Below are 13,310 nucleotides of genomic sequence, written 5' to 3'. Positions count from 1 at the left end.
AAAAAACAGTAGTAATTATTAAAATTAATTTTTATTAATTTAAAATTTTTTTTTTTATACTTTTATCTTCTTAGTTCTTACTACTAATATAATTTAAATAAAACCTTTAAGATTTTTAATATTATATTTTTTATACTATACTTATTCTTACTAGTCAATCATTAAATATTTTCTTTAAATTGATATAGCAAATTTATTAAAATAGCTTTAATTAGCTAAAATATAAATTTTCATTATATTTATACAATTTCATCTAATTTCATAATTTAAAAATACTGTATGCAATTGATTATATTGGTAGCAAAAATATACAGTCAACTTTCTATAAATGCATCCCCCTTGGAATCACACTGGTAAAAAAATGATTTATCCTACACATATCTTACACATATTGGGTACTCAAAATGTAGAAAATCATACACAAATAATACACATATCATACACATATCGGGTACTAATATATATATCATACATATATTATCAGTATATTCGATAGGTATACTATATATATAAGTACTTGATACGTATATGATACGTGTATTATTTGTGTATGATTTTCTACATTTTGAGTACCCGATATATGTAAGATATGTGTAGGATATGTGTAGGATAGACCATTTTTTTACCAGTGTCAGATATAAGAGTATATTTAAAAAGGGTGTGCATTTATAGAATACATATAAATTTATATGATATTAATCTAAAATTAAGGTAATACAAAAATTTTATAAGTAAACTATATAAAATTTTTTTATAAAGGGTGCATTTATAGAGAGTTGACTGTAATAATCTAATAATACTATAGCAAAATATAATTAAATAAAGGTTTTACTATTACAATTTTTATTTAAATAAAACTAATATTATTTAAAACAACTCAAAATAATTGGAATTTAATATTATTAATAAATTATTAAATAGTAAATTATTTGTTATTAATTAATATATTATAATAAGTTTAGTATAAAATTCTAACACCTAAAATCTTAATCCCAATTATCTTTTTTTTTTTTATTTTAATTTTATAATTTATATATGCTTACATTAAAATTAGTTAACAACAATGAAAACTATTTTCTAAATTAGTTATACCCACCCATAAGGATGCAACCACCAAGAATCCATATTACCATTGTATTAACATTAAAAACAAACAAAAATAAAAGCCAAACCCCTTCATAATCCCTATGAAGTCCTTATATAGAGGAGGCACGAAATGGAATAAAAGCTCACAGCGATAGGAGATGCACTTCCCAATATTACGGTATTTTACTAAATCTAAGCGGATACACCAGATCCAGTCAATGACATTGTAAGCAATCTAATATTAGTACTTTTGATGTATCAACCGCTGATCAACTTGATTAGTAAAAATTAAAAACTAAAATCCACCAATCCCATCAGCCCTCCTAAATAGACCGATCTACATAAATCCAAAAAAGTTAAGTAACACCAAACCTTCAGCCAGATGATCAACATTCCAATACCCCAGCTCCCCCAAAAGAAACTGAAACTAAGAGTGAAAATGCTGAAATTCCAGGAAAATGAAAAAACTAAAAAACAAAAAGGAAAGTCATAACCTCAGAAAACCCTAAGGGAAAAACTAAGTAAAAAGGGTAATAAACACCAAGCCTCCGTCTATCACTTCAAACCCCTCAAACAACAACTATTAACAAGAAAAAGCCCACTTCCCAAATAACCCTTAATCCCAATTATCAAAATCCTAAAATAGGAATAAAAATACTAATGCTATATATTTAATTTGTAAAATATAAGTATTTAATTGAAATATTTTGTTTTATAAAATATATTATTATAAATTTTATTAAATGTTAAAGCAATATAAAATAATACTTAAACCTAAATCATTAGTAAAAAAATTATAATAAAAGGTTATATATATACTTGTGTCCGAAATTATTTTAGTATTACGAAAATACGTAATTACATAATTCTGTAATTATTAAGTAATTCATTAGAAAAACTCCGTATTCCGTAATTGATTTCGGACTCCGTAATTAATTTCGTATTACGAAAATATTTGGCCAGAATTAGCCTTAATTTTGGCCGATTTATATATAAAAACTTTAACAAATAATAACTTGGCACCCAGTGATCCGTTTTGGATGATCTTACTACCATTTGATTCGTCTTGATAAGACGATTCTAATGGTAGTAAGATCATTTAAATCCAATCACTAGATCGCGATCCGATACTAATAACTTTTAAATATTTATAGCGTAATAGCTCCGCCAATTTCAATGCTAGAAAGATGATCTTACCGCCATTAGAATCGTCTCGTCATGACGAATCGAATGGTGGTAAATTCATTCAAATCTAATCACTAGATCGTGCTCAGACACCAAAATTCATTAAATGTTTATAGTAATTTTACTCCATCAATATCGGTGCTATAGAAATGAAACACATATCATTAGATACGCCTCGATGAGACGAATCGAATGGTAGTAAGATCATCGAAATCTGTTCACTAGATCCCGAGATATTCGCAATTTCACACTATTATGCAAATTTCAGAATTTTGGAATACGTAATTAACTTTGTAACACGTAATTAATTATGTAATTACGTAATTAATTACGATTTCGTAATTTTGGATTTCGGATTTGCCAATTGAATTTCAGAAACAACTATAGTTATATACAGTATAATTCTGCAAAAAAAATCTATTAATAAGCAGTTTTTTCTATCATTAATTGTTCAAATTTATTTTTATATAAATTTTTAAGCAAAAATTTTTTATAATATATTTTATTATGAATTTTACTAACTTATTATCCTGAATTATTATAATTCAGATTAAATCATCTCTTTAAAAAATAATTTATAAATTTAATGTTTTTAATATTTTAAATTGATTGGCTAATTTTATTTTTTGCAAATATAAAAAATAAAAATAAATTTTATTTATAAGTTAAACTAAAGCCAAAGTTATTATACATTTATCTAAATATTTAAAAATACTGCAATCACGTAGACGTTATGTTTAGACTACCCATATAAATTAACCATTTACAATTGTATGACCACATCGTGCGCAAAAGTACCAATCTTGATATTTATGTATATATAACATGTCAAAAATAATTACGCGTTTAGTCATTTCCTTTTTCCTTTTTCTTAAAAAAAAATAAAAAAAACGCAGTAAAAAAAAACAAAAAAGAAACAAAAAGAAAGAAGAACTGAAAGAAGTAAACAAAAAAAAAAAAAAAGAAAAAGAAGTTAGAAATGATTTATAAAACAAAAAAAAACAAAAAAAAAGGACCCACCTGTATGTAAAACTGAAATGACAAAGTGCCGAAGTAGCCAAAGAAAGAACTGGAACCTAAGAGAAAATAAGTTAGAACAAAGCGAAAACGAAAAAGAAAATAAATATAAATAAAAAAGAACACATCTTAAAACCGAAATGTGGAACTAAATGCCAAAGTGCCGAAGTTGTTGAAAAAAGAACCAGGACCTAAGAGGAAAAAAGAGTTTGTTAAAACAAAAAGAACAAAAGCAACAAAGAAACGAAAAAAAAGACATACCTTCGAACCAAAGAGCCAAAATGCCAAAAAACCAGGACCTAAGAACAGAGAAAAGTTAGAACGAAAAGAACGAAAGCAACAAAAAAATGAAACAACAAAGAAATGAAAAAAAGATATACCTTCAAATCGAAGAGCCAAAATACTAAAGAACCGGGACCTAAAAACAGAGAAAAGTTAGAACGAAAAAAATGAAAACAACAAAGAAACGAAAAAAAGACATATTTTTGAACTGAAGAGCCGAAATACCAAAAAACCGGAACCTAAAAACAGAGAAAAGTTAGAATGAAACAAGATCAAAACAAGATCAAAAAGAACAAAACAAGATCGAAACAAGATCAGAAAAAAACAAAACAAGACCGAAAATAAAACTGAAATAAGATCAAAAAGATCAAAACAAAATCAAAATAAGATCGAAAAGAACAAAACAAGATCAAAACAAGATCAAAACAAGATCAAAAAGAACGAAACAAGAATGAAATAAGATCAAAAAGATCGAAACAAGACCAAAAACAAGACCAAAATAAGACTAAAAAGATCAAAATAAGATCGAAAAGAACAAAATAAGATCGAAACAAGATTGAAAAGATCGAAACAAGACCAAAAACAAGACCAAAACAAGACTAGAAAAAACAAAACAAGACCAAAAAGTATGAAACAAAACTGAAAAGAACGAAAAAAGACCAAAAAGAATGAAGAAACTAAACAAAAAAAGACGTACCTTCGTTCTATGAAAGGTGGACCGAAATGCTTAATCATGTTGATAGTTTATTACATAGTATTTGATTTCTTAATCAGCTTATTCTAAAGACGTTCAGGATTTTTTAATTTTTTTTCTCCAATATTTCCAATATTGCAGTTTGATTATCCTGATTCTCCACAGTTAGTTCATAGATTAGATAATTAACTGAAAAGCCGAAATGCTAAAAACCAGGACCTAAAAAGAAACAAAATTAGAATGAAGTGAAAATGAAAAAAAAGAGAACGAAAAACAATAACTCACCTTAAATTTCAAAGCGAGGAGCTTGCGAGAGTATCTTGAATACAACAAAGACTTAACATATTTTGATAAGCTTCGTTTCATACAAGAAATCACCAAAGGCATCCTCTGGATTCAGTGAGTCTTCATTAACCCGTAAAATAAAAAAAATTTGGCGTATATTGTGTATTTAGTGCGGGATATTAAAGTAAATACTTATTTTACATCAACTGATATATTTAATTACTTCGAATAGCTCAATTAAATCAGAATTTTTTTTTCCGTTTATGAAAAATTAACTTCCCCCCTTTCATTTTTTTTTTAAAAAAAAATGCATTTTTTTTCTTTCTCATTGGTCATTCATTTCGTTTAAAAAAAAATCCTTTTTTTTTTAAATTTTTTGTTTTTTTTTCAGTCCCTTCATTAAAAAAAAATTATTATTTTGTTTTTGTCTCTTTATTGATCATTCTTTTTCATTTTAAAAAAAAAAACATTTTTTTTCCTCCCTTATCAACTGTTCTTTTCGTTTTACAAAAAAAATTTCCTTTTTTTTTTAACTCGTTTTTTTTTTATTTCATTTTTTCTTTAACAAATAAAAAAAAGAAACAATGAAAATGAAAAAAGACTCACCCATGAGAACCAACTAAAATGAAAACTATATGTAGATTACAAGGTACTACTGTAATTAGGAGATCATTCGAGAGTTTTTTTGACCTGCTGATGAAATACACCATTAAGACCTCTATATGGTAGGCAGGACCCCGGACATCACATATATAACTCATATTTGAGTTTTAGCAAATTCAATCAAAATTAGGTTAAACTCATAATTTTAGAAAGAGTAAATTGATTGAAAATTAATTAATAGTCATAATTATGAGTTTTAGCAAATTGTATTGATTTTACAAAGTCATATTTTATATTTGAGCAAATTGGTACTTTTTTTTTAAATTTAACTTATCCTTTGTTTTTAACTTTATAAATAATATTTTTAAAAATATTGGTTTCGGGGTCTGGGTCATATTTTGGCCAAAATTAAGTATAATTCCGGCCAAAATTAAGCATAATGCGGGCCAAAAACCGTCTGTTTAGTTTCGCAACATTTTATTTTTTAATAATTATTTATTTAATTTATTATTTTTATTAATTATTATTTTATCCATAATCTACATATTTTAATTATAAAAATTGGCAGTTTAATTTATATTAATCATTTATTTTTTTATTAATAATAAAAAAAAAAGATTATTAACTCATATTTTGAGTTTTAGCAAATTAAGATATAGATTTGAAATGTGATAATTTGATTTTTAGCAAATTAGGTCTATTTTAGCAGGAGCAAAAAGTACTTAAATTCATGCAGATCAGTTATGAGTTATATATGTGATGTCCAGGGTCCTTGGTAGACCGTATCATGAAAGCAAGGTATGCACATAGTGAAAGTGTCATGCTCCTATGTAGAGGTATGCTCCGAATCCAGTCAATCCGGATATCCAGTCATCCATCCGAAATTTGACTGGATTCAGATTGATCCAGATGATTCATCGGATTGACTGAATGGATCATCAGATATCCGGTCAATACTTGCTCACCAATTTGACCGGATGGTTGACTGGATATCTGAATAATCCGGTCAATCTGGTAAATCTGATGAATCTGAATTCAGTTTTTTCTACTTAATACTTTTATTAATATTAATTAACAATTAGGAATTTTTTAATAATAAACATAGTATTTATTTTTACGTTATTACAAATGGTTTTTAACAAATTAGTTGACACAATATTTATAAAAAGTTTAAGATTTGGATCGAACCAGTTTGAAGACCCTTAAAGAAAAAAAAAGAAGAGACTATCCAAAGACTAAAAAAACAAAAAAATCCCCTCTCCGACTTATCTTTATAACCCATGCCGAAATCCAGGTCCAAGAAGGTTAATGCCAGTCCTTAAAAAAGAAGCAAAAGGAATGTTAATTACGTTCCTAAAAACAAAAAAACAAAAATACCTTTCCCCCAACTTACCTTTATAACCCATGCCGAAATCCAAATCCAAAAGGCGTCCTCCTAAAGAAAAGAAGCAAAAGGAACGTTAGTTACGTTCCTAAAGACAAAAAAAACCAAAAATACCCTCCCCAACATACTTTAATAACCCAAGCCAAGGATAGACGTGTGGTGAATTAATTAGAAATTTTGGTATTAAGTTTTGCGGTAAGTTTACCATTAATTTCAGAGAAGATCCTCTCGACTTTCGCAGTAATAGAGACTAATAAAGTTATCAACCCAAAAATCCAGGGTCTTAGAAGGGCGTCACCTAAAGAAAAAAGAAAAAGGAACATTAATACGTTCCCAAAGACAAAAAAAAGATAAAAAACCCTTCCCCAACTTACTTTAATAATCCAAGCTGAAATCCAGATCCAGGAAGGGCGTCACCTAAAGAAAAGAAGCAAAAGGAACGTTAGTTACGTTCCCAAAGACAAAATAAGCAAAACACCCTCCCTCAACTTACTTTAATAAATTGCAATCCAAAATCAGTAGAAAGAAACTCTAAAGAAAAGAAGCAAAAGGAACGTTAGTTACGTTCCCAAAGACAAAAAAAACCCAAAAATAACTTCCCCAACTTACTTTAATAGCCTAAGCCGAAATCCGGGTTAGGAAGGGCATCACCTAAAGAAAAGAAGCAAAAAAAACGTTAATGACGTTCCTAAAAAAAAAATAAGCAAAACACCCTCCCTCAACTTACCTAAATAGCCCAAGCCAAAATCCAGGTCCAGGAAGGGCGTCACTTAAAGAAAAGAGCAAAAGGAACGTTAATGACGTTCCTAAAGACAAAAAAAAAACAAAAATAACTTCTCCAACTTACTTTAATAGCCCAAGCCAAAATCCAGGTCTAGGAAGGGTGTCACCTAAAGAAAAAAGCAAAAGGAACGTTAATACGTTCCCAAAGACAAAAAAAAAGATAAAAAACCCTTCCCCAACTTACTTTAATAGCCCAAGCTGAAATCCAGGTCCAGAAAGGGCGTCACCTAAAGAAAAGAAGCAAAAGAAACGTCAATACGTTCCCAAAGACAAAAAAAACCCCAAAAATAACCTCTCCGACTTACTTTAATAGCCCAAGCCGAAATCCAGGTCTAGGAAGGGCGTCACCTAAAGAAAAAAAGCAAAAGAAACGTTAATGACGTTCCAAAAAACAAAAAAAACCTGAAAATACTCTCCCCCAACTTACCTTTATAGCCCAAGCCGAAATCCAAATCCGGAAGGGTGTCCCCTAAAGAAAAAAAGCAAAAGGAACGTTAATGATGTTCCCAAAGACAAACAAAAAATCAAAATTACCCTCCCCAACTTACCTTTATAGCCTAAGCCGAAATTGAGTTCCAGGCAGGCGTCTTCTAAAGAAATAAAGTAAAGGAACGTTTAGTGACGTTCCCAAGACAAAAGAAAAAGAAATTTACACTTACTTTTTGAAATTCAAGCTGTCCAAGTCATTCCGAAGTCCAAGTCCAAGTCCGTCCTAAAGAAAAAAAGGTGTTTTTTTTTTAAAAAAAAAACATTTATGTTAAAAAAAAAAAAAAGGTTTGAATTTGACCAGATTATCTGATCAATCCGGTCAATCTGGTCATCTGTGTAATATCCGATCAATCTGATGTTATCTAACGGATCCATCCGGATTATCTGCAATCCATTTATTCTTAATTCGGATGATCCATTTTTTGATCGGATCAATGACGGATTGAATGGATTTCACCGGAGCACACCTCTACTCCTATGTAATACTTGGGATCTTGTAGTATCAGAAGGTAGTGGTGATGTATTATTGGGTCATAGGCAGTTGGATGCTAATGGCTGATGACCTAAGGGATACTCTAATGAAGTAGACCCTGCCGGAAGAGCTCAACCCACTTATTGCATTTTTGATTCTTAAGGTTAAAAATCTTGGTAACCTAAGTGTTCTGAGGCCAATTTTTATTTTAACAAAAATTGTTTGATTTCTATAAATGCAGTACTTACTTTAATTTATGTATCTTTTTAAGGATTATAAAGAAAAAAAGACCATTTATGCATTTTTTTTTAGGATTATAAAGAAAAAAAAATCATTTTAAATTCTAAATATGTAAAACAAAAAAATTAAGTTTATTAGTTATATTAATAAAGTTCAATTTTAAAATTTTTTTTATTTAAATTATTAAATTTAAGTATAAATAAAGTGGAATTTAAAAAAATCAAATTTTTAATATTATATATATATATATTAAATTTATTTAAATAAATCAAAAAAAATTACAATTTATATTAATTTAAACTTTAAAATATAAATAACATGAATAGTGAAATACTTAGAGAATGTCAAAAAATACTTCAGGCTGACCATCAATGAACTTATCATAAGCGAAAAAGGAGAATTGAAAAAGAAAATACAGCATCATCAAAAAGAACAAAAGAAGTTACTGATGAAATTATTGAATTATTACCAATTCCAAAAGCACGTATTTATCTATGGATTTCTCTTGGATTACATCATCATACATTAGGTAATATGACTTATAAATGTAATGAGTGTGGAGCTATGATGTGGTTAGATGAAAGAATTAATAAATCAGTAAAATTATTAGTATTTAGTATTTGCTATGCAAAAGGCAAAGTAATACTTCCTTTTCTTCAAGAATTACCATTACCTCTTAATATACTTCTTACTGAAACTGATCCACGCTCATGTACATTTAGACAAAATATTAGAATATATAATTCTGCTTTATCTTTTACATCAATAGAAGCAAAAATTGACCAACAGATTACTAGTACTAGTGGTATTTATACTTTTCGTATTCATGGAGAAATGTATCATAGAATTGGTTCTTTATTACCCAATTCTGAAACCCAACCTCAATTTGCTCAAATATATATTTATGATACTGATCATGAAATACAAAATAGATTAAATATAATGCCTGGAACTTCGATCCTACGATTCTTGGAGAATTACCATCGGGAAATTTTTTAGGGAGCAGATCTGCGCAGATTTTCAGAAATTATTTCTGCGCAGATCTTATACCCTGGCACAAAACATTAGAGGAAAAATCCAATAAAAAACTGCACAGATTTTATAAATAACAAAGTTCTGCGCAGATTTTTAAATAAAAAACCTTCGAAATACCTCAGCAATTTTTTTCAGTAAAAATCTGCGTCACAATAATACAAATTAATTTATTGCATTAATTATTAATTTATTTATATAATCAAAATTACTTTTTTATTATATATTAACAAGTTTACAAATACAATTGAAATCTATTACTAGTTATTGCTATTTATTATCTCTTTACTGCACATTTACATGTTGTTAATGGTTTGGAACATTGTTTCAGTTGGTTCGATTCCAACAAACAACGGAGACCTACAAATAAAAAAAATTTCGAAGCAAGCAGCTTCGAAATATATAATCCAGCAGTCCGGGATCTAAACATAAAAGAAACGATCATTAGTATAACGATCATTAAAAAATAGAACTTTAAAGCATTTATCTTTGAAGTTCTTAAATACTTTAAAGTTCTTCATAATGGAAAACTGTAACCTAAAATAAAAGAAAAAAATGAACATTGGTATAATGTTCGTTAAAGAAAGCAAAACAAAAAAAGAACTTCAAAGTATTTACCTTCGAAGTTCTTCACCATTACAGTTCACTGTCCTAAGGACTTTTAGCAAAATATGAACCTGGAACCTAAAATAAAAGAAGAATGAATGTTAGTTCACGTTTATTAAATAAAATTAACAAAAAAAATTTTATTCGAAGGAATACCTTTGAATTTTGTCTAAGAAGTGTCCAGAAAACTGAGAATCTACAAAAAAAACAAAATGTTAGCTAACGTCTCGTTTAAATAAAATAAAAAAATACAGAATTTTGAAGTTTTACCTTTGAAATTCCGTCAAGAAGGCACCCAGAAAGCCATGGACCAACAAAAGATAAAAAAATTGAAACGTTAGCCAACATTTTGTTTAATTTTTTTTAAAAAAATATAAAAAAAATTAAAGAAATTCGAAGGTACCTGTATTTACCTTCGAAATTCCGTCCAATCCAGATGGCGACCAGAAAACCTTAAACTACAAAAGGAAAGACAAACAAACCGTTAGTAAACATTTCGTTAAACAAAAAAAAAATAAAAATATAATTTCGAAGATATTTACCTTCGAAATTCCTCCTCCTATTCCTTACATTCCAAGTCCAGTTCGTCCAAAGAAGCCCGGCAACCTATAAATAGTGCTCTGAAATGAGTCGAGTTGACTCGCGAGTTGGTTGAGTTGAGTCGAGTCAAGTTGAAAATTACAATCAAATCGAATCGATTCGAGTCAAGTTAATAATTTAATAAAATCGAGTTGAGTCGAGTTAAGCCGAATTAAACATAATTCCGGCCAAATTTATGGAATTTCCTTTTTTGGAAATTATGTTACACAAAATCCAAGACGAAAAATTTTTGAAAATTACAAAAATGGAATTTTGTGGAACGGCTATCGCCAAAAAAAAGAAATGATCAGCATAGCCGAATAAAATCACGTGATTTAATTCAACTCGACTCGAATCGAGTCGAGTTTATATTTTTATAATTTTAACTCGACTCGACTCAACTCGATTTAACTCAAGTCGAATCGAGTTTACATATAACTCAACTCAACTCGACTCATTCGGAGCTCTACCTATAAAATGAATAAAGAATGTTAGAAATGTTCTTTTATAAGAAAAAAAAATTATAAAGTTTCGCAACGAGACGTTGCAAAACTTACCCTTTATCCATTTCAGAAACCTTTGAAGTACCGAAACTACAAAAAAAAAGAAAAAGAAAAACGAAATGTTAGCTACGTTTCGTTTAAATAAAAACAAAAAAAAACAGAATTTCGAAGTTTACCTTCGAAATTCTGTCCAGGAGTCTGGAGTGCCGTGTTCCTACAAAATATAAAAACGAAATGTTAGAAACGTTTCATTAAATAAAACAATAAAAATTTTCAAGTTTACCTTCGATATGGAAGTCCAGAATTCATTTTCGGCTTCCTTTAACTAAAACAAAAGGAAATGAACGTTAGTTTAATAATGTTCATTATATTAATTTAAAAAAAAAAATTTTTTTTTTCGAAGGTTTACCTTCAATATGGAAGTCCAAAATTCATTTTCGGCTTCCTTTAACTAAAACAAAAATAAATGAACATTAGTTTAATGTTCATTATATTAATTTAAAAAAAATAATTTTTTTTTTCGAAGGTTTACCTTCAATATGGAAGTCTGGCTTGTAATCAGCTTCCTTTAACTAAAACAAAAATAAATAAACGTTAGTTTAACGTTCATTATATTAATTAAAAAAAAAAATTAATTTTTTTTTTTCAAAGATTTGTTTACCTTCGATATAGAAGCCCAGAACTCAGTTTCGGCTTCCTTTAACTAAAAAAAAATAAGACAAAACGTTAGTTAACGTTCGTCAATAAAGTTAATAAAAAAAATATATATTTTTTTTCAAAGGTTTTACCTTTAAAGTAAAGTCCAGAGCCATTCTTTGGCATCCAGGACCTAAAAAATAATAGAAACGAACGTTTGCAACGTTCGTTGAAATAAAATTAAAAAAATATTTCGTAAGGTAAACTTTACCTTTGAAATAAACGTCTGGAGCCATTCTTTGGCATCCAGGACCTATAAAATATAAAAACGAATATTTAGTAACGTTCGCTAAATAATAATTAAAAAAAAATTGAAGGTAAAGGTTTTACCTTCAAAATTAACGTCTGGAGCCATTCTTTGACTATAAAATATAAAAACGAACGTAAATTAACGTTTGTAGGTATAAATAAAATAAAAAAATTCAGAGGTAAATTTTACCTTTGAAATAAATGTCCGGAACCGTACTTTGGCGTCCAGGACCTAAAAAAAAAATAATAAACGAACGTTTGCAACATTCGTTAAATAAATAAAGTTATTCGAAGGTTTTTACCTTCGAAATAAATGTCCAAAGTCGTTTTTCGGCACCAAGACCTAAAAACATGAAAAACGAACATTAGCGATGTTCGTTAAACAAAAATATAAAAAAATTTTGAAGGTAAAACCAATTTTGAAGGTAAAGGTTTTACCTTCAAAATAAGAGTCTGGAGCTGTTCTTTGGCGTCCAGGACAAGAAAATAATAAAACCGAATGTTAGACAACGTCCGGTATATAAAAAATATTAGTTTTGAAGTTTTACCTTCGAAATAGAGTCCAGAACTGGTACTTTCAGCATTCTGGATTTACAAAAAAAAATAAAACGAACTTTAGCTAATATTTCGTTAAATTTTTTTTTTTTTAAAATGGAGTCCAGGATGTACCCTTTGTGTTCTGGACTAATAAAACTATTAAATGAATATTTTCTAACGTTCGTTAAATAATATTAATATCAAAGTGATAAATACCTTTGAAATAGAGTACCTTCAGCGTTCTGTAAAATGTATTTTTTGAAAGGAGATAAAGGAGTCGATATCTTTTTAGTCCAAAACTCCTGCATGATTGCAGACATAAGCATTAATGTCGATGAATTTGCCTTTAAAGATTTCGAACCTTGCAAATAAATTTTTTTTTAAAAAAAAATTTCTCTCGATAAACTTCGAAGCTTAAAAAATAATAGAAATATTTTTTCTTTGGAATCTTTAACAGATTATTTCCTAAAAAGTATTATAGAAAAAATTATTTCACAGTTTTTTTCTTTAGTAATAAGTGTTGTAGAAAAAATTATTTTTTTAAAATCTTGTAAAGTTTTTTTTTTAAAAAAGTATTGTAGAAAAAAT

General features: G+C 28.1%; 1 protein-coding gene across 1 annotated transcript; it reads right to left on the bottom strand.

The window, feature by feature from the left end:
* Positions 1–11,203: 11,203 nt before the first annotated feature.
* OCT59_018031 (uncharacterized protein) lies at positions 11,204–12,291 on the bottom strand (the record flags this gene model as incomplete). Its single annotated transcript, XM_066148488.1, has 9 exons — positions 11,204–11,207; positions 11,295–11,330; positions 11,417–11,454; positions 11,524–11,565; positions 11,650–11,691; positions 11,902–11,943; positions 12,029–12,069; positions 12,148–12,189; positions 12,267–12,291. The coding sequence occupies 9 exons, from the start codon at positions 12,289–12,291 to the stop codon at positions 11,204–11,206; spliced, it is 312 nt and encodes a 103-aa protein (XP_066004414.1).
* Positions 12,292–13,310: the final 1,019 nt, after the last annotated feature.

The sequence above is a fragment of the Rhizophagus irregularis genome, chromosome 27 (genome assembly GCF_026210795.1).
Source record: "Rhizophagus irregularis chromosome 27, complete sequence".
NCBI classification, from domain to species: domain Eukaryota; kingdom Fungi; phylum Glomeromycota; class Glomeromycetes; order Glomerales; family Glomeraceae; genus Rhizophagus; species Rhizophagus irregularis.
The sequence above is the reverse complement of the archived record's forward strand: the minus strand, read 5'-3'. Positions and strand labels throughout refer to the sequence as shown.